Here is a 27,380-nt window from a genome sequence, read left to right on the forward strand (position 1 = left end):
AGCTTGTGGCTTTACTATTGTACCCTACAAATCAGTAAGTTTGACTTTAATTGAACCAAGGTAACAAGTGAATTTCAGGCTGCAGTACATCAGAGAAAATAATCTGAAGCCAAGTCAATCATTTCCAGACACACAAAAAAGGGATGAAAAGTTAACCACAGGTTATAAAGAATTTTGTGGTTTGCAACATGATTGGTTATGGTTTTTCAAATGAAAGTAGTGAGCAACAGTCCAGACTGAGCAAGAATCTTTGCCCATATGATTAGAATTCGAGCTGGGTTAAGGTTGACAAAATGAGACTTTTAACTGATTAATTATTATTATTTTTTAAACTTTTCAACCCCCTTTGCTCATTTCTCCCCCCACCCCCACCCCTTGCTTCTGGCAACCACCAATCTATTTTCTGTATCTATAAGCTTCTTGTTTTTTGCTCTGTGTGTGTGTGTGTGTGTTTTAGATTCCACATATGAGTGATCACACGGTACTTGTTTTTCTACAGTGACTGATAACCTGTGAATCCAAGTTAGAACTGAATTTGAAGGTAGTTAGAGAAAACTTATTATGGCTTTCATAAAACCAAAATTCCTAATCGACATCATCATCATCAAGAACTGTTTAATCTACCAAATTTTATGCAGTTTTCCCATGCAGAAAAAATGCCTTTGGCAAATCACCAGATTGTTCTTTACTTAGAGTAAAAGCTTTAAGATCTAAGAGCTTCATTCATTACCTTGCATTTTTTAAATTCCCTACTATGTATGAACTACTCTAGGAAGTTTGATTTTCACTAGGGTTCTAAGACATATGTGAAACACGCCTCATATTTTGAGACAATGTATGGTCCTCCTTTGTCTATGTTAAAATCTAACCACCTTGGCTCTTGATAAGATTTAGAAGCTTACTACTATGACCTACGGAGGCATTTTCACTCTGTATCAGGCAATGGGTAGGTCAAATCGTGATAACAGCCTAGCCTCAGAGGCAAGAGGAGGCTGTGCCCACTTAGCCCTGCTCTTTATAGCTACAGACTATGGCAGTGAGGTGAAAAAGTACAGATAGAAAAAGGAATTTCAACCCACATCTCTTACATACAAATCTGGGGGCAGTTATGGATCCAAAAGGAAAAAACAAATCAGGAAATAAAAAAAAAAATTTTAAAAAAGGTGATGTGGCCAAAATTTAGGTAACAATTCTGGAAGATATTAAATGGCCTTTTCTTCTGCTTTCTTATTTCATAAATTGGCAAAAGAACCTGTGTTTTGGGTTACACTTAGGGTTTTGCTTTTCTTCTGCCATCCTGTGAAGGAAATTCATGGTGTACCTAGCCAGGCTTATGAGAGCAGAACAGTGGAAATCAATGGGACTCCACAGTGTCTTATTCGGGCTGAAAAGTTTTGGTATGATAACACGGGGTGGGGGGGTCCAGTGGCTTAGTAGAGTCTTAAGACCTCCTTCCACCCCCCAACCCCAGGTATGTTCTATGCCAAAAAGAGACTTCCTGTTTGCTTAATTTATCATTATTTAGTTTATCTTCAACACAGAAACCATTTATATATGCAGGCATTTATTTCAAGATTCTCTTCTGCTTTTGGTGTTACTTCATACATTTCTGCAAGAAATTCTCTCAGCAGCTGTACTTTTTTTAGAAACACAAATATACCTTATTAATGCTACTTCTCAAGGCAAAGTATTTAAAAATACTTGGTAAACATTTGTTTATTTACATAAAAGCTTTCAGAGTTTCGCACAGCTAGATTTAGGGCATATAACAAACAGTGAGTGTGTGAAAGAAATATAAGTGATTCCAGCAGATGGCATGGTCAGAAGCAAAGGGTTTCCAAGAGCAAGAAAAAGCACAAATCCAAACTGAGAAGTCCAAATGGCTGTAATTGTAACACATTTACAGTAGAATGGAGAAGGTCATTTATATTATGTTAAGAAATACAGGGGCAGATTCTTATCTTATGCAAGTGTGTTACACAAAATGGGGATTTGGCACATGGGTTACTATCAGATAATATACCACACACAGTTTTTATTTCGATTCCAGCAGAAAAACAATATTGACAAATTTCTTTCTCTCTTTGCTTCCTACTTTATTGAATAGAAGAGGTAACAATAGCATCTGCTGCACTTGGCTGGAGCCTGGGAGGAGGAAATTGTGGATGATGAGCCTCCCAGGCATATGGCCACTAAAAAGCTCACGCTACAGCCATGGCACAGCCAGGATGGAGCTCCAATGGCGCAGCAGATACATAAGGCCACCAGTCCACACCAGGGCTGGGCTGCCAAGCCAGCATGTGAAGTCATTTTTAGTGGCCTGAGTGGTTTTCACCATCACAGCTCCAGGCGTTACTGCAAAGCAAGAGGAGTTTATCTCTAACGTTCATTTCCTCTCCCTGTGGCATCCCTCTACCATTTTCTGCTGCCCCGGCCTTACTGACCACCTGGGTGCCCAACACATCCAGGCTGCTGCCCACCTACCCCTCAGCCTTCTTTCAATCGGTCGTGGTCTTAAAGATCTGTGACACTTAATTGGCTCTAATGCATCAAAATTACCTATTCTGACCATTTTAGTTTCAAACATAATGCGTCCCTGCTGTTATATAGGTGCTTTCTGCTTATTTTCCTAACTCAGCTAGAAAATGTTAAGGGACTCCTTAATCAAATTAACTGGACCAAAATTAAAAGGATTATAATGCAGTGGAAAATATATTGAACCAACAGTCAGAAGACTTGAGTCCAGCAAGAGTCAATGGGAAAGCGGTCAACCTCCTTGGGCCTCATTTTATTTTCTTATTTCTGAAACTAAAGAGATGGAGTAGAAAAGGGAAGGGGAGGTGGGGAGGTAGAGAGGAAGAAGGCAGAGAGAGAGAGAGAGAAGAGAGAGGAGAGGGGGAAGGAGGAGTTGTTTGGGAAACTTGAGATGTCCCTTCCAGGTCTAGGATTCACTGTGAATGAATCATATTCCTGGAATTTTTGAGTTTAAAAAGAAGCCTATCAACTCTATTAATTCCTAAATTACAGTAAGATGTGAAGAAAATATTTTTGAGACAGGATTAAATGGGACTAGAGTATAAATTTCTCCTTCCACAGATGTTGATATTTTAGAAAAAGAATCAGGTAGCAGTTATGAAACAAATGACATAGAATTTTCCTCTACTTTTTTAAAACCTATTTCATGTATCAACAACAATAAAAACCCTCTGTATTTTAGGGTGGGCCTGGGGTTTTGCTCCCTAGGAGGAGTATTTACCGTGGACTTAGCCAGGCTGGTAGGAATGGAGAGAAGAGCTCGTGTGTTCAGTAAATAAGGTTCATTGACATAGAACTCAGTGCTGGGAAAAATGAAGTCACACATCATTTGTTGCCTCTCCAGTCATGAGGTGGAGTCTGTTTCACTATCCCTTTGAATCTCGGCGGGCCCCTGCCCTGCTTTGAGCAAAAGAGTGTGGTGAAAGTGATGATGTGTGACTTCCAAGGTTTGGCCTCAAAAGGTCACAGAAGCTTCTCCTTTGATCCCCAGAACTCTGAGACCACCAGACCAGGATGCAAGGTCATGGGGAGTGGGACAGGCTAGCTTTCCCAGGCCTTCCAGCTGGCTGCAAAGGACAGCTCAGGAGGGGCCAGCAGAAGACCACTGCCTGGCCCCAAGTCAACCCACAGAACTGTGAGAAATAACAGATTATGGTGGTTTTAAGCCAGTAAGTTTGGGTTGGTATTTGTAAGCAGTGGTGGCTAACTGATAGCTATACCTTCCACTTCAGAAAGGTCACCAATTCCTAAGGCACACAGCTGTAGCAGAAAAAGAAATGTGGTTACAATTTTTTTTTTTAAGATTCAATGCTCAAAACCAACCCAATCTGAGACAAATGAACAAAACCAGATAAAAGGGGGAAAAAAAAAACTTTCTCAGAAAGATCATAATTCTCAAAATCCTTTCCTTTCAGGTGTTAAAAGGAATTTGAGCAAGTAACTATTTAGCTTTTATTATCAGAATGAAAGAGCTACAGTTAACCCTGCCCCATCTCATCTTCTCCATTTAGATATATCATAAACCACAGACTCTACAAGAACCACTGTAGATCAATGAAAGTCTTAACCACTGACCCTCTCTTGGTGGACTGAAAGGTGAAGAAGGACTTTTTTATTGGTGAGGTGGGAAAAGTATGCAGGGAGGTAGGATGGGGAAAGAAAGAAAAAGAGACTGCTCAAGCTCTTTGGAAGGCCAACAAAAATAAAATAAATGAAAAGTGTTTAATTATTTCACAAGAAACTTATCCTCGATAAAATCTTTGGTTTAAAAATAGAGTGTGCTGTCCCAGAAATACATACTCCCCAAAAAATTCAAGAGCAAGGGATTCTTAGGACCTTTATGTTTGGGCAGGGGTCTTGCATTATGACTCACTTGTCTTCCATACATCTAATCTTTCATCTTCGGCTTCCACTAGACATTGAAAAAGGGGACAGCCAAATAAATCATATGCCACTTAAAGGCATTCCTCGGGCTTATTGTTTTGAACTTCCAAAATGCTAGACGTCCATACCAAACATGAATATGAAGTAATGTTACTGATACACTAGCAACAAAAGCCAGGACTTGTCAGTCTCAAAGATCATGGCCCTTAGAAGTAGCCATCTTGGGAGGCTGAAGATTTATTACTGCTGCATTAATTTGCTGCCGCGGTGCAAGTATTTTTGGAACTCCTTTTTGGCAGTAGAGTTAAGAGCCTGTCACCTGTTCTTTTGAATTCCCTAATGGTGGCACATCTTCGTCCTTGAAGGTGGATTATTTATTTATTTACTTTTTTAAGTGCCAAGAGACATGTAGAGCCAAACCTGGGTTTGTATGGTTGGTGGCCAAGGTAGGGGATATTGTTGGCTGATATTTCAAGTAACCAGCCTAGCTCACTGTACGCTCTAAAAAGTGATTCTTAAGGCAAGTCTCATAAAGAAATTCTCCCAATGTTTAAAATGAGGATGCCATTCAAAGAAGTGCTTTTAAGCTTTAAAGCTTTGAGCTGGGCTATCTCATTTGATGCATACATTCCACACAATCAAAGATCAGTTTAGCTGACATATAGCAATGTTTCTCAACCAGGGGTGAATTTGCTCCCAAGGGGACATCTGACAATGCTTGAGGGCATTTCTGATTGTCACAATCCTTGGGGCATGCTACTGGCATTGGGTGGACAGAGGCCAGGGATGTTGAGAAGCATCTTTCAATGCACAAGGCAGTCTCCCACAACAAAAATTTTATGACCCAAATGTCAATGGTGTTGAGGTTAAAAAGCTTGTCTTATAGTAACAATCTATTTTAACAAGATTTTTAAACTGCAGTGAAAAAATTACTACATGTAGTATTATGTGTTTTTAAAGTGTAAAATTTTAAAGCGTTAAATAGTCGCCACTCACCTAGATTAATATATGCATATACACACACCCATACATTTTCTACTCTCCTAGCTTACAAACTACATAGAAGTCAAACCCACATTTCAGAAAAATGTGATAATGTTCATTGTCGTTTGATAGTAAGAGAACCAATTAAAATAAGCACATATTTTATGTGGGGCAAAACAATGGTAACAAAAACGTCTATTAGTACAGACATTTATTGACTTCTCTCTTTGTGGCAGGTACCTGTCTAATTATCACTTTACACATATCATCTTATTTGATCTTTATACACTAAACAGTGAGGGTCATACTATTATTATCCCCACCTTACTAATCAGGAAACTGAGGCTTAACAAGGCTAAATAAATTGCAGTGAACAGTGCAGCTGGGATTTGAACTCTAGTAAGCTGATTTCAAGTGATTTTCAATACTAACCATTTAATGCTGTCCCCAAAGGGGATTCTGGATCTGCTAAAAGCCATCTCTGTTGTGGGCTGGGGACAGTTCTGCTCTCATTTGTGTAACATAAATTGGGCAAAATAGAAAATGGCAGTATGGTGTAGACAAAGAGGAGAGGACCTTGAATCATAAAACATGGGTTCTCAGCCACACTTTCTACTTACTAATTGGGTATGTGGTCTTCATCAAGTCACTTAACTTCTCAGAGTCTCAATTTCCTTATCTGTAGTGTGGAGATGGTAAGACTATACCCTTACTCTTTTTGTTGTAAAGATTAAATCAAATAGATGATGGAAAGATGCTCTGTCAATGGCCACTTATCTACACAAAAGTAACTTGGTTGCTATTCTTGGGCACGGGAAGGGAATGGAAAGGTGACAGTTTCCCAGGTGCCGCTTTCAGGGATTTTTGGGACCTACCCCTGATATCTGACACTAACATTAGTTGTTTCTTACAATATTGGTCTCACCTCTCCTCTACTGCCTTTGTATCTATGTCTTTTCAAATAAATTTTCCATTTCATCAGGCAGCCAGAATACTCCCCCCAGTACCCCAAACACCTTCAGTGTGAGTTTTATATTTTACACCTACTGGAGTCATTATGCAATTCCTTTTAATGTTTTCTTTGGTTTCAATTACTCTTAAATTATTTCAGTGCATGTAAGGCATTTTTCACTTATAGACTGTGCCATCAAACCATTGAAGATCTGGCCTCCTGATTTATATCACCATGTTGTTTCATAAATTAAGAATTTGTTCTGCATGCACAATTATTAGTATATAATAAGAGAAACTATGCAATAGTTTCAATGAGGTATAATTATTTCTCCTCACCTTAAAATGTTTCCATAAATAAGGACACACTGCATATTCCACCCATTTTCTTATTAAAAGATGTTAGTATTTTTAACAGTCCAGTCTTTCATCTACAGAAGGCTAGCTTCTCTTATTAATTTATATATGAAAATGAATCCCAGGTTTAAGGAAAATATGGGTCTATGGTTTGTACTTGTCATTATCTCAAAACTATCACCTACTTTGGCAATACCTGTGGTCTTTGATCTAAAGAGATATTTGAACAGAACATTGGGGAAAATAAAGGATGGCATTTAGAATGAATGGTTAAAATGCATTAAACAATTTTCCATAGCACCCTTAGCTCTTTAGATCAAAGGTCTTTTATTTTTATGATCATATGCAATGTTTTCCAAAAACCTTTTAACCTTGAAAAGGCTATTTTTGTCAATATTGGTTTGCTATTAGAAGTAAATGGTTATGTTGTAAATATGGTCTAAGTAGTTTTTTTGGTTGTGCTTTCACCTATAAAGTAAAAAAGTATTATCAAGATTGAGTCTTATGAATCTAACCCCAAATTGTCATTTGATTTTACCAGACCACCCTTAGTGGTTCATTGATGCTTCCAAAACATTATTGATCTACATCTAGCCCTCAGTTCCTTAGGGTCTTATTTTTTTTAAGATTTCATTTATTTTTTGTGGGAATATGAGAGAGAGAGAGAGAGAGAGCGAGAGAGCACACAAGTGGTGGGGAGGGGCAGAGGGAGAGGGAGAAGTAGACTCCCTGCTGAGCAGGGAGCCTGACGTGGGCTCAATCCCAGGACCCCAGGATCATGACCTGTTTCTTTCTGCTTTTAAAGACTGGTTTAATTCTATGATTTATAAAACTTAAATATCCTTAGGAGGTCTATTTTACTCTTCTCGGAATCTTCTCATTTAGAAGACAGATTTAGGGGGTCTTGATCTATCCCTCCTTCATATTTATTCATAAATAAATTTCTCCTATGAAGATAAGGTATTCCCTTGGTCTTAAAAGGGGTTAACCATGACTCAGAGTTAAGTACCACGGGTCAAGGGTTTATAATTGACACACTGAAATTATGGCTTCATCCCAATTTATTCATTCTTAACAAAAAGCAAATTCAAATCAGTTGTCATATTCCTTTGGTACTAGTAAAATATAAACCACAAATTCTTCTATAGAACAACTTAAAGAATAGGGCTCAATAGGGAGAAAAGTGAACAAAACTTCGTTTTCTAAGAGGAAGAGTGAAACAACATGGGGAAATGTAACATATAACCTCTATGAAAATCTAAGCTTTATAAATAGCTTGAAAGTTCTGTCCCTTAGTTTCTTTCAAAATCAAATTTGTAAGGGAGGAGAAAAATACCACATGTCTCTATTCATGTACTGCATAGATATTTGTGAAGAAGTAAGGGCAAATATTCATCTGACAACCATTCTAGTCAACAAAGATACATTAAGGAGGTAAGTGTGAGGAATTAAGGTAGTCTCTGTAACAAGAAAAGTCAGAACTAGATACGATGATGAGTAAACAGGTCAAGGACTTTGAAATAGGGCCTAAATTTACCACCCCCCTGTGCTTAATGCTCCTCACAAATAAAACATACTGTTTTGTGAATTAAATGAGTGATCCTTTGAGTGCTTAGTGATACTTGGAAAATAGTGATGGCTCAGTAATGGGTAGCCACTGTGATTATTCTAAAATGATTAAGGGGTAAAAGAGATGCACATACTAACAATTACCTTTGATACAGAACAAGTGAAATAAAGGCTAGAATAGGGCCATGTGATGTGGAGGCAGAAAGAAGGGAGTGGGTCATTCTGACTGGGTCACCAGGATAAGCTTAAAAAGTGAAAAGCCCTCCCAGTGGTGGCCAAAGGTGGAGGTAGGACCAGCAAGTGATCTAAAGGCTGGCAAACTGCCTTGGTCGATAGGGACAGGCAGCCTAGGGCACACAGTGGCTATCACTAGAGGCATGAGCTCAGGAGGGTAAGCTGGTCTTCCTTGGTCTCTGCTTCTTCTTGTGTAAAATGGGAAAATTAGATTCCTACCTCTGAAGGTGATCTGTATATAAAAAACATTAACACATGTAAAACACTTAGAACGGGGCCTCTCCAGTTGAGAAGCAAGAGTATCTGCTGTCGATTAACAGTTCAGTACGTTTAACTATTATTGTGGCTAAAAAACAGGAATCTATGTCTATCTTTAATCATGGAATGGAGAGCATGTGGAAAAGGACATAAAAGGATTGTAGAAAAAGGGACTCAGAAATAGGTATAAGAAAGATAAAGGCAATTTAAAACAATTAAATTCTCATAAGAAATACCACAATATAAAGAGAGAAAAATACAGTCTCATGTTAAACAAAAAAATAGTCCAGCCCTGAAATGATCTTCCTATTTCTATAAAAAATTCTAAAACACCACATGGAGTTCAATTAACTTCAGAAAGCAATTATTGAGCAACTACTATGATGTAAGAGCTGGGATACAAATGTGCATCATCCATCAGCCATGCTCTCTGGGATTTCAAGGCATATGTGATCTGTACGCATACAGTTAATATGCTAAGTGTGAACCTATTTTATAAGAGCTCAGAGAATACAGTGTTTAATTCTTTTTGCAGGAAGAGGAATGGGAAATGAGCTTAAAAGGATTTTCTAGAATTTCAACTCAGATGTTTATAGCATGAAGCAATCCCTATGAAAGGATGAGTTGAGCCGTGTGTAAAACAATAGGGTAAGAAAGGTTTGGAAAACTGGATACTGCATTCCAGTTTAAAGGCGTTCAAGTTCAAATTAAAAAAAAATTACCATGGATGTCAACAAAACCATCTGAGGCCAGTTTGCAACCTTTGCGGTACACACGGCAAGTGCTGCTTGAGGTGGGTTAGGAAACAGGATTGAACATCGCAGGTGGAGAGAGAAACAGGTGAAATTCTAGAGTGTATAAATATCATTTACCAAGAGCCAGAGATAAAAGTACTTGGAATGTGTAGCTAGCAGTAAGTGACTACGAGAGTGAACAATGAGGCACGAGGGAGGCATCAACCTAGACTATAAAGGGCCAGGAACACAATGCCAAGTTCAAACTTCATCTTGACAGCATCAAGAAGCACCACATTAATTTCTATGTATCCTTAACAGTATCATCTTAAGAGTTCAATGGTTTCTCAGGTCTTCATGAACACAGATTTGTTATTATAAATGATTCTAACTCTTAGCAAATGAGAAAATGTTCTCTGTCACTGGGGAAAATTTGACAGAATTACCATGATGGAAAACATTTAAATTTTTAAAAATCTATTAGGCTAAATATTGCATATTTAGAAACATCTGTTTATTCATAGGATACATGGCTCAAGTCATATAGCTTATATCCAAGTTAATGTTGATTATTTTCTTTTGAGTGTAAATATATATATAGCTTTTAAAACTTACTCAATAATTAATATACTAATAATCTGATGTTATTTCATACTTCTACATTCTATGCACTGTCCTAAGTGCTTTATCATTTCATATCATTTCATTTAATCTTCATGAAAGTCTTATTGTTATGAAAAGTGTTACCCCACTTATAGGTGAAGAAACACAGCTAGCAGATATGAAATAACCTGCCCAAAGGCACACAGCCCATAAGCAAACAATTCAGCATTTTACCCAGGCAGTCTCTCTCCAGCATGTGCACTCCTAATGCTGAGTTTATATGCTCTGTATGAATTGACTGATAGCTAGAGCTGGTCTTTCTTCCCAGGCCTGTAGAACCATTCTTCTAGGAATGTACTAGACCCTAGCCTGCTTGACTTTCCAAGGTCTTGTCTGTGATTACCACTAGGCTATCCTCCTAGCTCTTTCTTACTATTGGCTGTTAGAATTTCTCTTCTTCGTAGTAGCTCTTTTTAGTCCTGGCACATTTATCACTAGACAGAACTACTGGCGGAACGTGACTGTTCTCTTTTCTGCCCCCTCCCCCCTCTGTTTGGTCTACTACCAGACTTCATTTAAAACCTCCTCCATTCTCACAGGATCTGTTTGGCAGAAGGCTTGGGTTTGAGTTTGTCACTACTTCTTCGTAACAGAGGAAAAAAAAGTCAAATCCATCATAGGAGAAATCACAACATGAAATACATTTTTACTCAATTCCAGAGTATTTGTGTGATAATTTACAACATGATCATGATTACCTGTCATTGATAACCCTCTGTGACTTCTCTATTGTGGCTTTCTGCAAAGTTTCTTCCTGCTTAGAGATGATTTCTAAACTAGCATTTCCCGGGTTCCACACAAGCAGTTGTTGTCTGCAATGACTTTTCTCTGACACTCCATCAGAAAAATCGTGCTCTGAAGTTTTAACACGCACTGTATCCAAGTCAATAATTCATGCTGATTTGCATGGTAACAGTGTGGACATGGCCTCTCCTAAATAAAAAGGCCAGGATTTCTCACAGACACGTGAGATAACCTATGGGTGAACACAGATCATTTCTCAGAGCTCAGTTTATGCTGGATCTTTCCCTCATTGTTTCAAGTCACTAATAAATTTCCTCTCTTTTCTGTTTAATACAAAACTTCTCCAGAGCCTCAGGCACAGCACTTCCAAATGTCAGCAACTATTAGCTCTGCACATTCATCTCTGTTTCCTTATTTCTCCGAAGTCGTCTGTATCTCTCAGAGGTGAGTCCAGGTGGCTTAACATAACACGGGGGTGTGCGGGCATAGGAGTGTATGTATTTTCTCAAAATAAAGCATTTGGCTCTATCTTATCTCTCTTACTTGCCTACAAACTTTTCTGGATCCAACCAAGTATCCAGTATAAAGCCTTCCTTACCCCTTGCTTATGATCAACAGAGGATAAATTGTGTTTTTAAATTATCAATCATTCCGTCAAGTTTCCCAGGTCCTCCACTTTATTTTTATTTATTTATTTTTTTATATAATAATATTTTTTTATTATATTATGTAAGTTACCATACAGTACATCCCTGGTTTTTGATGTAAAAGTTCGATGATTCATTAGTTGCGTATAACACCCAGTGCACCATGCAATACGTACCCTCCTTACTACCCATCACCAGTCTATCCCATTCCCCCACCCCCCTCCCCTCTGAAGTCCTCAGTTTGTTTCTCATAGTCCATAGTCTCTCGTGGTTCATTCCCCCTTCTGATTTCCACTTTAATTTACAGGAATGGAAAGCATATCTTGAGAAAGGGAACATGCTATATTTCGAACTGTAATGCAAACACAATATTTTGTGAAAACTTCCAAGCTAGGTTTCCTTAATTTCTATTCATATTTATATATATCTCAGTGCGTGTGTATGTGCTGGTGTATATACCTCTGTATGTGCGTGTCTGTGTGAACTGCACTTTTGCCATTAGGAATCTGAGGGCAACCTTCCTTTAGTGAGCCCAAGCTTCCTGTTTTCCTATCCTGCAGCCAAAATCCACCTGAAAACATTTCATGCACGATCATAATCAAGCTGAGCTGGTGCCAAGCACTGGGGCGGTGTGTGGGGAGGGGTGTCACCAGGCACAATGGCTCTTTGATGTGTGCAAAGAAATATGTATAACAGAGTATACAGACTGGTCAAACTAGTGCCTTCTGAAACCAACAGGCAGGAGGACCAGAAATCTGCTGTCATGATGCAAAAGAATTTTCTCAAATTAAAAAAAATAATTTCTAGGGTTTCAGAACCGTACAAAACACTGCAACATAGTTGTGTCAGGTCCAGAGGACCAAGTACTAGATTTTAAGACATGAGCCAGACTATATCTGGCTTCCTAGTTCTCAGTACTTGAACCAAACCCTGTGGCTGCTCTTCTGTTTTCCTCTTGATCCGACATACCTTTAAGAACATCAAACAGAATAAAGCAGGAGAGAGTGTTTTGGAATTTGTAAAATACTCTATAAATATAATGTGGTGTTATTAGTTTTTCTTGGGGAAAAATAGCTGGGAAAGAGAAATAAAACATCTCTTTGTTCGAAACCTGCTAGGCTGCTGTTTAACAATTACCACTGCAGCATGGGTTAGTCAGGTGAGTTTTATTGCTTTTATTCTGATCTATCTGTTGTCTCCATCTTTTTGTAAGAACAGACATCATTTCTAGGATCCAGGTATTATGCTCAAGTATAATATGGGATGTGAAAGAGTTATACTATTAAGTGATGATGAAGCAGTTTATGATGGATGCTTTCTTTCTTTTTTTATATACTTACCCACTGCAATTTTACTTGTCGGAGCAAGAAACCATATTCTCTCATATTTGAAGTACCCGGTTTACAAAGAACTATTATGGATTATATGAATTATACATTTATATAGTAATATATAGAATCTGACTAGGTATCTTTAGTAATACGTTAGTAATGATACTCGAGAGGAACTAAGGAACTGGTAAGAAATCAGTTAAATATTAAAAATGCATAAATACATATATAGTAGAATCTGAGTGGTGATATAAAGAATGTTAGTCAGAATTAAGTAAAAAATAATAATAAATTATACAACATTTGAAAAGAAAAACAGGCTCATTACCTCCAAGTACAGAAAATAAATTCTTCCAAAATACAGGTCATTATATTTTAGTAAATAAAATTTTAAAACTCAAATTAGTATATTTTCTATATGTGACTTGATAATATTAATATGTAGAAGATATCTTTAAGCAATATGACACTCTCTCTAAACGTTTTTATATTTATAGTATTATTTTGTTCCGCAATTTTCTTTCCTATAAATAGTAAAAAGGTTGTATCAGCCCAGGCCACAAGACCTTGTCAAACAATTCATGTATGTATGGATGTATCTGTCATCTATCTTCTAAAGAATCTTCTTCACATAGATGAAACTTGAACCAAATCACAAGACTGATCCTTAATTTTATTCTGTTTCATACACTTATTGACATGTGCACACTTAATTTGGTGTGTATTTATTTATGCTTCAAAGAGAAAATAGCATGAGCCATAGCTGCTTATCGTCTCCAGAGGGGTATATTCATCTGTATCAAAACCTTTCTATGAATGTTAGTACAGGCCTCATTTGACCAAAATCCACCTGTATTATTTACAAAGAGATCTACTCTCCCAGAGAATCAAGAAGTTGGAAAGAGAATATCCAACGAGGAACAACTTAGCTGTTTCCTGGCAAGCCTTCTGACTACCAGCAAAACAAACGCTCTCAGTGGTTCTTACCTGCAGTGCACAACCATGGGGCCTGCATCAGGAGGGTTACAGGTTTTGACTCTTCGTAAGAAAGCTAGAAAAGGTGTCGGGTGTTCTGGAACGCCGTGGTCAGGCCAGGCAGTGAACTGGAATTGTCTTACTTCTCTCTTCTCGCTCGACCCATTCTGCGAAGTAGGAAGACTGGGTAAAATTCTGCGTTCCTAGCCTCGGGCGGTAATGATGAGTGGTAGCACCAAAGAGGTAACATGAAAATGTGTCTTAATTCCTCCCCTCCCCTAAGACCTGTGGGAAGACGCACTCTTGGGAACTATTCGTAAACAACAACTGTCTGCTCAGGAAGATAACATTCTTAGGTGAGAAGCAAGACATGTTCCAGGTGTAACAATCAGGAGTTGTATTTTACGGAAAGAACTAGTTCTTCCTCATCTATTCATTTGCCGAAACTTCCGTTCAGAGCGAGAGTCCCGTATTTACTGATAAATCGCTGGACAAGGAGAAACATTGCTGAGCGATAATGGAAGAATTATTTCATTCTTCACCGTTGCCAGTGGAATCAAGATTTAAGTAAAGTCTTAAGATATTTGATTTCTCAAAAGACGCTTTCTTTAAATAATGGAAAGGGGAAACGGAGGGGAAAAAATAAAAGGCAAACCTTGTAAAGTGCAAATGTCCGCACACAGTACGTGGCCAGTTCCACCGTATCCAGCAGCGTGACTTGGACAAGCCCGTGAGTTTCAGTGCCTCTACTGGGCCAATACTGGTCACACTTCACCTGGAAGAAACAAGTGACGCATTCAGGGCAGATGCTCATCAATTTCTCTATTAGCTTCATTCGGAGTTGCTGTTGAAGGAAAACAGCTTTTTTGCATTTCATTTTATGTTGATCTTTTTCTGGCATGCATTCTTGTTATCCCAATATATGTAAATTACTGCTCTGATGCCAATATAAACCACATTTTTCAAACTGGTAGGAATACTAAGCAGTAACAGATTCAATTTTCCTGGAGAAAAATAAATTGCAGATTGTTGCTGAGTAAAATAAAGAAAGAGGTATTTGAAACTTTAGAGCACTTGAAAAGAAAACACAAATTTGTTCTGGGATATATGTTATGAATTGCATCAGGAGGATTATGCTCGGCCATTTAAATGACATGGTGAGACAGTTAGTGCTCATCCATCAAGGTTTAAAAGGCACAAGCTAGTTCATCTTGAACTATCACAATTTCCAAATACACTTGTTTAAAGAAAAGTAGAAATAATTTGTGAATCTATCAAAGTATAATAAACAACACAGCATTGTAAAAAAGACAAGATAAATGGTATTTGTATCCAAAACAAATTAAATTGGTAATGTGCAGCGGAAAAAGAGCTGTGTGTTCTTTAAAACCGGTCTCAGAGGGTCACACGCTAGTGCAAAGTTTAAATAATTTAAAATTCATTCATTTCAGATGAAAAATCTGTAATTTCTACGTGGAGTTGAATAAAAGCACATAAAAAGTATTCAAGCCAATTAGTTTAACATGCAACAGAAAAATAATTCCTAGTTTAGAATACGTTTCAAACTTACTATTACTATGGGTATTAAAAAGCATAATAAAAATGACAAACGCAGCACTATAATTTCTAGTAAGGTCATAGATAAGAATATATTTACCCTTTCTATCTCAGATTAAAAGAAAAGATGGGAGTAATTCTTAACTGAAATGCATTTCTCTAGGTAAAGAAATCTAGTACCGTTTTATATTAGAAATCACACCTTGTAGTTGAAAAAGAAAGATTTGAAAGTCATAATCTCTGGATTTAAACAAAAGCAATGAGGCATTATTATCATAGACACTAGAATTTTTTGGTCCAGTGAATAGAATTGCTAGATAATTATTTGCTTTTATGTTGAATATAAACATTAGTAGCATTCTGTGAATAATATTGTAATTTGCTCTTTCACAGATGTATCACGTGCTCCTCAAAGGACTCGGGCTCTTTCTATGCAGATTGTGGGGCTTCCAAAAAGGCAGAGGTTTCACTCTTATCCAATCTCCTAGACAACGAAAAGGAGAAAACCACTTCAACGTACAGTTATACAGTAAAGTGGAGATTGGATTTACATGGTTTGACTCTCGTGCCTTTATTTCAATGGTGAAACCATACAAACACCTATTTTATAAAAAACAAACAAAAGTGGTTCAAGTAAAATGGGTAATTTGTGTCTTAATAGGATTTTTAGAACATATTTACATGTTTTCTAGATGCATAATATATTCTTCTATGTTTATATTACTATGATATGTTCTACTTAAAGAACAATAACACAAGGGGAAGACAATTCTCTAGGGAGAATATTGATGTAGATGACCCTGACTGAGAACCTCTTATGTTCTCTGACCATCCATGAAAACCTAAGTTGTATATGGGTGGAATTAGCAGAGGGTACCACATGAATAGAGCCAACACTACTTAAGTAGCCATGATTCAGATTGAAAGAAAATCACAAAAATTCGTCAAAGGCTCTGATTTACACCATAAAATAGATGTCAAGTTGATGTCTTGCTGCAAAGGACAAAAGTAACTTTGGGGACCTCTTACTGCAACATTTGCGAGGATGTCAGCAATGCGTTGAGTTAAAAAATGAAGAGAGAAACCCAACTCATTATTTAATAGTTTCAGCTGGATGGCAACCCTTTCTAATCAAAATCAACAGATCAAATCCCACGGGAACAAATATTGCTATGACAGACACAAAAATGGCAGGTTAATGCAATGAAATGATCTATAAGGTCAGTACGATGCACTGAACCAAATTCAATGCAATTATATTTCAAAGCTGGGAATTGATTATCATCAGACCTTTTGGTGAGACAAGACAAAGGAAATGAAGGAAAGGACCATAAGCCTGCTTTTATGTGACCTCTGGAAAAGTCGTTTCATTATTTAGTGACTTTCCATCAACAACTCCACTCCATCCCTAAGACATAGCAAAAACTGAAGTTACACTAATTATTCTCATACTTCAAGTATTAAGTTTAAAACTGCAACTATCATTGACTTAGTCTCTGACTCCTTTAGGAAAAAATAATACCAGAAAACATTACTTTAAGGAGTGAATATTGTGAACATTTTTAGCTAAAAGAAGAAGAAAAGAAAGCTTTTGTACTCGTTTGAAATAATGTACTCTTTACCAAAAAACCCCCAAAAATCAATCAAACAAACAAAAAAACCCTGCTCTAAGATGTTTCAAACTCAACAGCAAAACACTGGGAGCATTTGTTTTTCAAGCAAATATATTTAAACGTTGTTTTCTCTCAAGAAATATTTCGCAAAGGGAGTTTATGAAAAAATAAATATTTTAATGTATGTACACATGCACACATATGGTCTCAGCAGCAGGATTAGAAACTTTCCCCAGGCTTCTCGGAATAGCTACAGCAATCCACTCTTCCCTTCATTAGTAAGTACCTGGGCACTCTTCGCTCTCCCTCATTCATCTGCTTTCTAAGGGCTACATTTAAGGGCTCAGATTTACTGACCTTCTTTTAAGTCCTTCATTTTTAGCCATACACTTAACAAATAATTTCTGATTTCAACATCAGAAAGCAATTGGGAAGTGTAGTGAGTGAGGGGGGAAAACAAGGGCACAGGAGAACTGTTAGAAATGATTTTTTTCCCCTAATTATCCAATGCAAATGAACTTGCTTCATTGTCGCTCTTGAAATGTTTTTATTTGGACAATAGACCCTCCCTCCACCTTGTCTTCTTTTCCCCTGGGAAAAAATCTCAGAAGGTATTTCTAGAGAGTTAGAACTTTTAGGCTTTGTGCACAGAGCCCAGTGTAGGAGGCTTTCCCTGAGCATCCAAGAGCTAGGAGGCAGCAGCTCCTGAACACAAACACCGATGCTCATCTTTTCCTACTTGATTCTGAAGTGACTGACTACGTCTTCAGGGCTGATGCAATAGAAGGTTGGGCAGCCTAACTGGATGGCTGGTAAACTGCTTCTTTATTTTTAGGACCAAAGCCAGCAGCCTCATCTGTTAAATGGGTACAATATTTCCAGGATAACATGGTTATCATAAGGCTCAAACACCATGCACCTGCATCTCTAAACCCAATAGGCATTCAATAGGCAACAGCTATTATTAATCCTCAGTTAGACTATGTTCCCAATTTTTTTTATGATTGTGGTTATAAAAATGTAATCCTTGTAAATGTGAACAAAACAAACATGTTATTAATCCCCGTGGATATGTATTTAGGAGTTGCTGGCAGAAGGCAAGGTCTTAGCAACTGTGGGGACACCAAAGTGAAATGAAATGCAGTCCTGCCCCCAATCCATCAGCATTACTGACTAAATATAGAGGTATGCTTACATCTGCTGGTTCTTCAAATACATAGTTGTGAGATTTCCAAATAAATCCCTTACTCTACCTGGGTTCAAGTCAGGTGTGAGAAGAGAATGTCTTAGTGTCTGAGGGGAAAAAGGAGAGAAGCAGAACATGATACCCAGGTTGTGGTTTAGAAACCTCACCCAGTAACTCGATTAGAGGCCTAATGTAAATAAGACAGTTCAGAATTGTGGCCAAATTTGGGGAAGATACTTATTTTTATTATTACAAAGTGATTATCCTTATGTGGTAACTTCATTTCTTCATAAATATGGAAAGAACAAGCTGACCGTCACTAAATGCATGCTATGGAATTAATTCATACTCCCTCTTTCATGGGCAACCTATTAAAAGCAAATTGATGGAACGATAAAACTTGTCATTGGAAGTATCATGTAGGATTTATCCAGTAGGTCTGCTAACTGTGCTTTGGGGAAATGCTTTCTTTCTAGTTCCATTTTTATTTCCATATGCCTTATCTTGGAAGTGCCTGGCACATCACAGAGATTCAACAACTGGAAGCCAACTTTATAATCAACTATACTGTGGTCTTCATTGGCTTATTTTTAAATTGCCCAGACCCTTCTGAAAGCAAAACCTTCTTATTTCAATTTAACAAAGACTCATTGAGCATGGCAGCATGGTGAAGCATCAGAATTCCAAATGTAATAAACCAATACCTTCAAAGTGTCCCAGCATCACTGAAGCAAAATACACTTGCTCTACGGTACTATGAAAAGCTTGCCTAGGGCCAGATTATTTAGCCAAAGAAGGACTTGGAAGAAACAATAAATGAAAGATGGGAAAGCATAACTGTTGCTGAAAGTAACTGGAAATTAGTATCTACTATGTTTGGTCAGAGGAACCTTTTATAAGGAGCGAATAGGAAGTATGTTAACAATAGATAACACAAGTCAAAGTTGGTCTTGGGAATTTGGAAATGTCAATATACACTCATCAATACACATTTAATAAGGGAGAATGTAATAAAAGGAAGTTTCAGATAATTATTAGGATATATTTTAGTGGATGGATAAGTTATATATGCTGAACTGTTTGTTTCTATAGGTTATAATATCTCTCTTGGCAGTTTTAAAGAACAACTTCAAAACTTGATTATTCAAAAATAAGTATGGAGATTATCTCAATGAGTCTATTGCCTTTCAGCAATAATGTCACTTTTTTCACTCAATTAACATTTAGCCATATCTATTTTTGAATGGCAAAAGAGTAGTCTGGTTTGTGTATTTCCCCTCTTCATTTTCTCTTTGTTGACCACTGCATGGTGGAGATCAATTACAATGGAATACTTGAGAGTAATATTAAAGCATTTGACTACCAACGCAGTAATAACTTTTCATAAATAAAACCAGAAAGTTGAAAAATATTAATCTCTAAAGAAACCAAATTATTCATTATAAAACCACTTACCAGTTCACTGAACCGTTTGAACACTTCGATGAATTGGTATTTCCTTATTTCCTTTTGTTTGATGCATGCTATAGACTAAATATTTGTGTACCCCCAACAAAGTCATAGGTTGAAATTTAATCCCCAGTGTGATGGTATGAGGACCTGGGGCCTTTGGGAGGTGATTAGGCCTAGGGTAGAGTCCTCCTGAATAGGGTTTATGCCTTAGAACAGAGACTCCAGAGAGCTCCCTCCCCACTTCCACCATGTGGGGTTACAAAAGGAAGACGGTTTTCTGTGAACCAGGAAGTGGAGCCTCACCAGATACCAAATCTGTCGGCTTCTTGGTCTTATACTTCCCAGTTTCCAGAACTGTGAGAAGTAGATTTCTGTTGTTTATAAGATGCCCAGTCTACGGCAACAGACTAGGACAGTGTGCCCACCAGAAGTTCATATAGGGACGTGCACTAAACTTTTCAAATGACCTCCCCCCCTAAATTGACAGTCATTATATCTCAAGTTTCTGGCACTTTGTTGTAACCAGAGGGAAACTCTATGAAGTACCCCTTTGTCCTGGCAAGGCAACACTTCAATGTCAGCTTTTCCCACACAGCCATGGTCCTTAGAGTTCACACCTCAGCCCCAATCATACCTGGCAGTGACTGGGTGCTTTACGTAGCCCTACAATTACCTCGGAGCTGGAGCTTCTCAGTGGCTGCCTGTGGCCCAGCAACACTCCTGTGTCACCATTATTGAGCAGTATGTCAGGTGACTTAAACTTTCAATGAAAAGAGAATTTCTGTATACTGGTAGTATCGATACATTTTAACATTTTAACAACCAGTACAATTATACTGGTACATACCAGCTGAACCTCAGCTTTGCCTGAATACAGAGATTGATCCACACTTCTTAAAATTTTAGAAGTGATCTCATCAGCTTGGGAGTGCTATAAACGCGAATGTGGACAATGTGAGGGGCTTTGCGCAAAGTTGCCAAGAGCAAAATTGCACCTCTTCCTCCCAGTCCGGTTCTTTCCTAGGCCATGATGCCTCTGATGCACTTTCACAGGAATGTTTGTTTTTTAGGCCAGAATCTGTAGGCTGCCATTCTAAATCGAGGAGATGGGGGTGGGGGAAAGAAGGTAGAAAATCTGAGAAGCCAACAAACAGTAAGAAATTGGTGGGATTCTTTCTCTTTTATCTGACATTGTGTCTGTTGACAAGAGAAAACCAAGAGTGTGGAACTTGCTAGATAAGGACCCAAACATCTTTTAGGTTGCCAATATGAGCATCATTCTTTTTGCTGCCAGTGTCCTATTTACATTAAGTATCCACCACTTTTCAAAAACAATCCCATACATCATGCAGACTCCAAAGGCAACGTTTGTGTTGCCGTTTCTACAGTTGCTTAAGGAAAAAGCAGTTTCTGTTGCCCTAGATAGGCAGTGCTTTAGGCTGCAGTTTGAGAAATTAAATGTTCAAGGCCTTCGGCGCTTCCAGTTCTATTTGGAAAAGGACACAGACCTGGCATTTGGAAAGCATTTGCTCTCCATTAAACTTACCGAACCTTGACAAACCAGAGAGGCCAAGAATTAGTCTGCTGCTGGCCAAGGCTGGGCCTTCCAAAACCGATAACGACAATGAAAACAATAACACTGCCATTTATAATCTTCAACAGGATTCTGCCAACTTCTAACCCAAAAGGACCTCACAATCTGAAAAGAATCTCAAGATGTGTTGTACAGGAAAACAAGAAAACATTTGATCAGAATCTCCTTTGCCTAGAATTCTCCTCTTGGCCATAGAAGCAAATGTGAACGTGTCTCACCTTCCCTCTGTATTGGGGAAGATATACTAAGGTGACATTCAAGGACAGGGGAGGACATCAGAGGTGGAGGGAGTGATCATTAGGTCAGAAGTGCTCCACCCATCAAATGTCAAGTCTCTGTATTCTAATTCCCTAAATTATTAGTACAATGTTGTTAACACCAGCCCAGTCCCTTAGGCCTTGACAGCATTTAACCTCCATTCATTAGCACCAAAAACAAGACTCAGTGGAGCCGGGAAATTCCCCTGCTATGACCTAAGATAAACTAAACTTGTGATGCACAAAACACTTGACCCGCTCTAGCAATGGTTGCATAATTTTCTATTTGGGAACAGAGTATGGGATTTAGATAGTCTGGAAACCACGTGTAGAATTCCTCACTTCTAACCCGATGCTTACACCACTAGTCAAGGTGGCCCACACTGAATGGCAGTTCCAATGTCCCCTTTGTTGAGGGTCAAAATTTCACTCCTTGTCCTCAACATTTATAGCACTAATCGTAGCACAATACCACAGTAAGAGCACTTCAAGTGATTCAACTCCCACTGTAAAGCTTGCAAGACAACAGAAGCAACAGAGCATCAACCCTGGGCAGTGAGTAAGGACAAGCTGGTGAGGACAAGAGAAAGTCAGATATCCCTTAACGCTGGTTAAGCCGTTTCAGCTTATAACACTAATCACGGCTGCTGAAGAATTTGTTAAGCATGAGATTTATACATTCCCTCCATCTTGAATTCCTTAGGATGGGAAACAAAATAGAAGAGAAATAGCCAAAAGCAAACAGATGAAGGTGGGGGGGAAGAAAAGGACAATCACCCCCTAAATAATAGAGGTTCTTGGGCCAGGAGTCACCTTGGCAAATCCCACCTTAGAGCCTCCAATGGTCCAAGTGAGGCTGCCAACCATGTGTCCTAGCTGCCCACAAATAACACCCTTGGACTGGAAATCCCAGCTGTATACATTTACTCTCTTACCAGTGCTTCATTTTTTCCAAACTTTTTCTTCCTTCCATGTGGTTGCCCAAACCAATTCATGTGCTTACTGGCATGTTATGAAACATGGAAACAATTAGAGACCACATTCTAGGGCACGAGAGAATGACTTGCTACAGAATCAATGAACTATGCAGAACTTGAGAGGATTTGGCAAAAAAGATGGAAATTCTAGAATAAGACCTACTAACAACATCTAATGTCACACAGCACACTCTACAAGGCTTTAGACTGATCTGTGTGTTTTCAGGCAGGCAGCAATTGTACTTTACTTTCAAAATCTCTAGTTACAGCCTTATATTTTGTTTTGTTTCTTTATATATCCAGATGAAAGTCAGAAAATATTCAATGTACACATTTTCTCTTCAGGGTTTGATAGCTGAATGCACACGCTATGCTAACAGTCTTCTCAATTAAGTTTGGAATTCTTGCAGGGCCACATTTGAGGGGTAGTATTTGAAAATCAAAGAACTTAAGTTTCCAAAAGACCAATTTGAGTCCTAAGTCATCACACTTGGAAGGGCTTCTTTAGCCAATGAAATGTGAAGAATGGTCAGTTCTTTAACAAAAGGCTAGTGAAACTTCTAATACATGTTAATGAACCCAAGAGCCTTTGTGTGAGTGAGCTGTTCTAACTTGGCAAAGGTTTAAGCACTGCTGCTTTATCATCCAAAGGCCTGAGGGAGAGGCAAAGCACACAGCTAGAAAACACAGGACGTAGGTACTAAGGGGGCAATTCCCCAGCACTGTCAAGTAAGTAAGAGAACGGGGAGAGGTAATGCAAAACTGAATCAAAAGGAAACGTGGTATCAAGAATATATGGGCGCCTGGGTGGGGCAGTTGTTAAGCGTCTGCCTTCGGCTCAGGGCGTGATCCTGGCGTTCTGGATTCGAGCCCCATGTCAGGCTCCTCCACTGGAAGCCTGCTTCTTCCTCTCCCACTCCCCCTGCTTGTGGCTCTCTCTCTCTCTGTCAAATAAATAAATAAAATCTTTAAAAAAAAAAAAAGAATATATGATCTTTAGTGACAATTATTACTACATGTAATTCGTGTTGGCATTACTATTTTCATATTGTATTGCCTCAAGATATGGTTGCAGTGGAAGCTGCAGCCAGAACGGCCTTGTGGTCCATGTGCAGACTGTTTAACAATTCTCTGCATCAGTGTCTTGATTCTGGAGATTCTGTCCTGGGGAAGGCAAGTGCAAACGTGAGCTCTGTTTGACCACAGTACATGGGTGTTAGACTGGGAACGGTGGGCAGAATTCATCATGAGCAGTGACTCTATGAGGCTGGTCAGGATTCACTGTCAGCGACAGAGAAACAAATGCATTGCATTTGGGAACAAAAACTGAATTATTTGAGAGCAGCTTTAGGGGAACCTGAGGTTGTATTGGTACATCTTCCTAGCTCTCTGTCTCAACCAAACACTAACAGCTGAGATTCACTGAGGCCCCTTGTCATATTCCTTACCTTGGTTAATACCCACAATAATTCTTCTATGTAATTTAAAAAGGACAAATGAGACTTTCAGGGATCCCAGTAATGTGTTTATTGTCACACAGTTAGTAAGCACTATAGCTGGAATCTAAACCCAGACATTTGACTGCAAGGCACCCCTATTTAGGACTGTGTCATATAATTCCTTTCTCTCTGATGGTGGTATCCCCGGGCAGTCTTATGAAATATCATCTATCTTCTCTTCCCTTTCCTCTTCTTCTCTCTCCCCCATACCAAATCGCCAGTCAACATGTACTCCTGCATACAAGTACTCTGCAGTACCCAGAAGTGTTTAGACACACACATACACACACACACCTTTTTTTTCCCCCCGTATACAAAGGGGGTGAATATTATTTCAAGAACCTGAGCCTTCTTGCAAATAATGAAATTTCAGGCTCCAGCCCTTAGAGAGGTGATTTGTTTCCACCACCTGGACCACCTCCCTTAGGAGGGAGACTACAAGCAGTCCCTAAATAAAGCCAGACTAGTTCAAATGTCTGCTTTGAAGTTGGCTACTGGGAATTGAAAATTCACTGAGTCCCCAGATCAGCCCACACAACCCACAGAGTTCCTAAAGCATAAAACTATATATTTCAGTAACAATTAACCATTATTTAGGGGAACTCAATCCAAGTTCTTAGTTGCAAATCCAGGAATGCCTTCCCCTTTCTCCCTAGACTTTAGGTGAAGGAGCAACTGGATAGGGAAAAAGTGAAGTAGGAGGATGTGAAGGAAAAGATGGAAGAGCAAGTGAGATAATTTGGGGGACCAGTGCCTTGCCTGATTTCTCTGTTGCATTTGGTCATTTTTCTCAAGCATTCTAGACTGGGAACGAAGGGCTCTGGGGCCTTGTGGGTCAGGGCTCATTTGTATCGTCAGATTGATGATGTTGAGGCTCCTCAACATGGGCTTATGCAGGTCATCACAAGTTTGGGTACAGACTGAGCCACCACAGAATAAAAATCACAAGACAGCATTTTAATTGGCCTCCTTAGGCCATTTAACAAAGGAGAAAGCTAACTTGCAAGAGCAAAGAGTAATTAATGAAGGGAGCAAACAGAGGTTCATTTAGTAACTTCAAAATAAGTTCCTCTGTCTGAGGTGGGGGAAAAAAAAGGTAGCCTGCAACATAAAGATAAACTGTGGGTATTTAAGTCACAATGCCTTCCGCCAGGAACTGCTCATTACCATCAGATGCTGCGGTGGCAGTAGGGCCAGTTAGAACGAACTTTATTATTAGAAGCAATTAGGGAGAAAAGGGGCAGAATTTCATTTGGTTATTTCAAAATAAGTTTCTGTGCATGGTTTAATGAAGGCCTGCAGTGTCAAGATAAAATGTGTGTTTTACTGAAAACAGCTTTTGCAAATGACTGCTTGTTACCACCGGTATCTCCAGGCAGAGCAGTCTGGGTAGGCTGGATTTACATGCATGCTGTAACATAATCGTTCAGCTGTCTCAGCTTCACCGAAGTGTTAACAGGCAATATGGCCTAATGGTTAAGCACATGTGTTCTGGAGCTAGGCTGTCTGTCTTCAGATCCTCACTCTGACCTTGATTGCTGAATGACCTTGAGTGACCTTCTGGAATGTTCTAGGCTTAGTTGATTCATATGTAGACTGGAGATCATAGTAGTGTTTATCTCACAGGATTGTTGTGAAATATCAATATGTCTAATATGTGTTGGACGATGCATTATGAAGAGTTACATGCAAGAAACATTTGGGTGAGGGGTTGTTTTTACAGGACTTGCTATACAGGAGTTACCCTGAGTACAAATCAATAATGGATCCATTTACATCTTTTTAATGGTGTTTTTGTGTAAAGAATGACAATGACATTTGTCTTCATAGTCATACAGTTTTCATCTAAATTCCTTTCAGACAGTATTTCAGTATTTCTATACAATTCGCATGTTATAAAGAGGTTTGATTACCTTTTGGGGTTTGCTAAACCAGTTGTGTACCATATCCTTTACTTCCACCTTTAAAGTAATGGCTGGGACTTTTTGTATTTTACTGAGTCTGAGCTTTCCCCTTATGAATCCCCTGCACAGCCTTCCACTCTTCCCTCGTCTACATACCTGGGCTAAAAGAAACTGCCACGTATCGAGCTTAGGAGACTATTTAAAAAACTCAACTGTCACACAACAAATGGGGAATTGGGCTTTGGCTTCCTTCTAAATATCTTTTTGAGGCTACTGTGACCACAGTAAAAGAGATCTCTTACCAGTGGTTTCAAACTCCGCCCTCGATGTCCTACTCTTCAGTGAAAGTATGTGCTGCCTTCAGTGATTTTTCAGAGACTCCTTCATTAAATTCTCAAGGTTAAAGACTGATTTTCATCAGATGGCTACAATATTTGCATATTCACTTGGGAATATGGCACACTGCTTACCCATTATGTTTTAGTTTTGCAAATCAATAACATTTAACTAATGTGCCATGCACCATGATATTGGACCCATATGATGAATAAAACCCCCTTCTTAGACCTTAACACGCAATGAATCTGTTATTAAAATCTATTCATATTGGAGAAGGCTAAAGTAGCAAAATGCCCTCTACAGATCTATGTGTTTTCTCAGCTGTGTATTAACCCACATCATTTTTCTGGCTGCCCTAACTTAATTTATGGTAATTTGAATAATTTATATAACAGCCTCTTTCACAGAATTTTAGACCTTACCTGGCAGATTATGAGAATGAAAAAGTTAAAAATACTGACAAGTATATATTGGTGGGATTCTTCCCCAAAGTCTGTGCTCTTGTTCAATGTGAGTTATATATATATATATATATATATATATATATATATATATATATATATATATATATACACACACACACACACACACACACACACACATACACACACACTGGAATATATATATATATATATATATATGTCTATATATATATATATGTCTATATATATATATATACACACACACACACACACACACACAAACACATGGTAATGAGAGAATTTCCTCTTGAAAGACTCAGTGTTAAAGAATGGTTTCATCAGAGTTGTTGATGCCCATTCACAATTTGTTCCTGTTAGAAAGTCAAAGCTTAAGGAAAGGGTAGATTCTGAAAAGAATAAAATATGCAGCATAGGGACTACCTGAGGAAAGACGTAAAGAGGGAGAAAGTAGATATTCTTACCCTGGATCGCTCTTCTAGTTTTGTCATCATGACAACTGTTGCACTCCGTTGCTCCCATATCATTCTCCAAAAGTCCCCAAATGTTTCGGGGAGAGATCCCTGTGTGGCAATATAGGCGTTTTGTTTTCTATAGCCGTCTATGTAGTTGGCATTCACATAGTCACTTCCTGGGATGCCTGTAAAACAAGAAGTGTTATTCCATGAGGCAAACCTATCACAAGAGGATACAGCC

At 38.5% G+C, this 27,380-nt stretch overlaps 1 protein-coding gene across 13 annotated transcripts in view; it reads right to left on the minus strand.

Annotated features, from left to right (window-relative positions):
• Positions 1-27,380, minus strand: part of PTPRD (protein tyrosine phosphatase receptor type D) — a 502,533-nt gene that overhangs the window by 34,297 nt on the left and 440,856 nt on the right. For all 13 annotated transcript variants that reach the window (XM_057313437.1, XM_057313436.1, XM_057313441.1 and 10 more), the window contains 3 exons: positions 27,149-27,324; positions 14,522-14,641; positions 13,879-14,033 (listed from right to left, as the gene is read on the minus strand). In XM_057313437.1, coding sequence (XP_057169420.1) covers positions 13,879-14,033; positions 14,522-14,641; positions 27,149-27,324 — 451 coding nt within the window. The remainder of the gene's footprint in view (positions 1-13,878; positions 14,034-14,521; positions 14,642-27,148; positions 27,325-27,380) is intronic.

The sequence above is a fragment of the Ursus arctos genome, unplaced genomic scaffold (genome assembly GCF_023065955.2).
Source record: "Ursus arctos isolate Adak ecotype North America unplaced genomic scaffold, UrsArc2.0 scaffold_18, whole genome shotgun sequence".
Taxonomy (NCBI): domain Eukaryota; kingdom Metazoa; phylum Chordata; class Mammalia; order Carnivora; family Ursidae; genus Ursus; species Ursus arctos.